At 37.9% G+C, this 1,577-nt stretch overlaps 1 protein-coding gene across 3 annotated transcripts in view; it reads left to right on the forward strand.

Moving 5' to 3' along the window:
• LOC106871093 (cGMP-inhibited 3',5'-cyclic phosphodiesterase 3A) overlaps window positions 1-1,577 on the forward strand; it is a 282,517-nt gene that overhangs the window by 141,050 nt on the left and 139,890 nt on the right. The window contains exon 1 of one of the 3 annotated variants that reach the window (XM_052965808.1): window positions 75-140. The exons of the other annotated variants lie outside the window; for them this stretch is intronic. Coding sequence (XP_052821768.1) covers window positions 111-140 — 30 coding nt within the window. The 5' untranslated portion in view covers window positions 75-110. Of the gene's footprint in view, window positions 1-74; window positions 141-1,577 lie in introns of those variants that run through there. 3 annotated transcript variants of the gene reach the window in all.

The following is a 1,577-nucleotide window of genomic DNA, read 5'->3' on the forward strand; positions in this document are numbered from 1 at the left end:
AAATAACTTTTTTACCCATCACAAAATGCCATACTTCATTTAGTTAGCTCTCTCAATTATGATTTTCCTTTCTTCCCCAGGTAAGTTCCCAATATTTGTGATTACAGAAAATGGCCAATCGAAACACTGTTAACCTGAAGGTATTATAATGATTATTATTATTCATTGTTATTGTTGTTATTGTTATTATTATTATTTGTGTCTCTCTTCAAAGACTCTGAGTGATTGTTGTGGATTTTCTTCGAAATATTAAATTAATTAAATATTTGAAAAAAAAATTATGAAATGAATTTTCTGAATTTTGTAATATTAAAAGCAAAAAAGAATTGAAAGAACATTCGTCTCTGTGTGTGTGTGTGTGTGTGTGTTGGAATTGGAGTTTTTCTTAGTCTTTATATTTGTTATTCTTTTGTATTTAACAAAAGTTTTTCTATGACAACAAATATTTGTCTTCAGATGGAATTTTTTTACTTGTTTCTTTATTCAACCTGAGATCCAGGAGAATTTATTTACAGAACAGTTCTACACTCTTGGAAAAAAATAAAGATTTTCTTTTCTTTCAGCAACAGTTTTGAAACTACGAGATGCTTTAACAAGAAATGGCATCCTCATTAATTGATTGATCAACATCAGAAAGCAACTTACCCCCAGATGGAGTAATGCCAGTCGTTTTGTCAATACAGTATCTATATATTGCTTGTTCTGTGATGAGGGTACCTTTAACCCCTGTGTGTGTGTGTGTCTGTTTGTCTGTGTTTCTGTGTGGGTGTGTTGATTCGGCTAACAACAGTGTGGTTATATGAAGAAATGTTGAATTAATTGAAAAATTGGGAAAAAAACCTCTCTCACTCTCTTGTTATTTAATGATTAAGTTGGTTGTCTGAGAAAAATCAAACATTATACATAATAAAAATACCACCTACCGGTGATTCTTGATGATGCCTGCCAAGGCCACACGTAGCCCTCAAGCATCCTTCTGGCAGCTCTCAACAATCTTTCTTCTATATATATGTAGATCACAGCCGTAGCCTACACCAGTGTCGCATAATCAACCCATTTAAAAGTACCTTTGAATCGTCAGGCGACACGTTGTGCTTGAGGAGACCTATTGTGTCAAGTAAAATTGAAATCAAAACTCAAACCATAATCAAATGGAAATTGTAATTGTGGCCGATGCCAGTGCCGCCTGACTGGCTCCTGTGTCATGTGTCAATGGCACATAAAAAGCACCATCTAAACATAGTCAATGCCAGCCCTCCCCGCCCCGACTCACTCCTGTGCCGGTAGCACATAAGCAGTACCATCTGAATGTGGCCGATGCTTGTGCCGCCTGACTGGCTCCCATTCCGGTGGCATGTAAAAAGCACCCACTACACTCTCAGACTAGTTGGCATTAAGAAGGGCATCCAGCTGTAGAAACATTGCCAGATCAGATTGGAGCCTGGTGCGGCCTCCTGGCTTGCCAGTCCCCAGTCAAACCATCCAACCCATGCCAGCATGGAAAACAGATGTTAAACAATGGTGTTGTTTGTTCCCTTTCTCTCTCTCTCTCTCTCTCTCTCTCTCTCTCTCTCTCT

The sequence above is a fragment of the Octopus bimaculoides genome, chromosome 2, assembly GCF_001194135.2.
Source record: "Octopus bimaculoides isolate UCB-OBI-ISO-001 chromosome 2, ASM119413v2, whole genome shotgun sequence".
NCBI classification, from domain to species: Eukaryota; Metazoa; Mollusca; class Cephalopoda; order Octopoda; family Octopodidae; genus Octopus; species Octopus bimaculoides.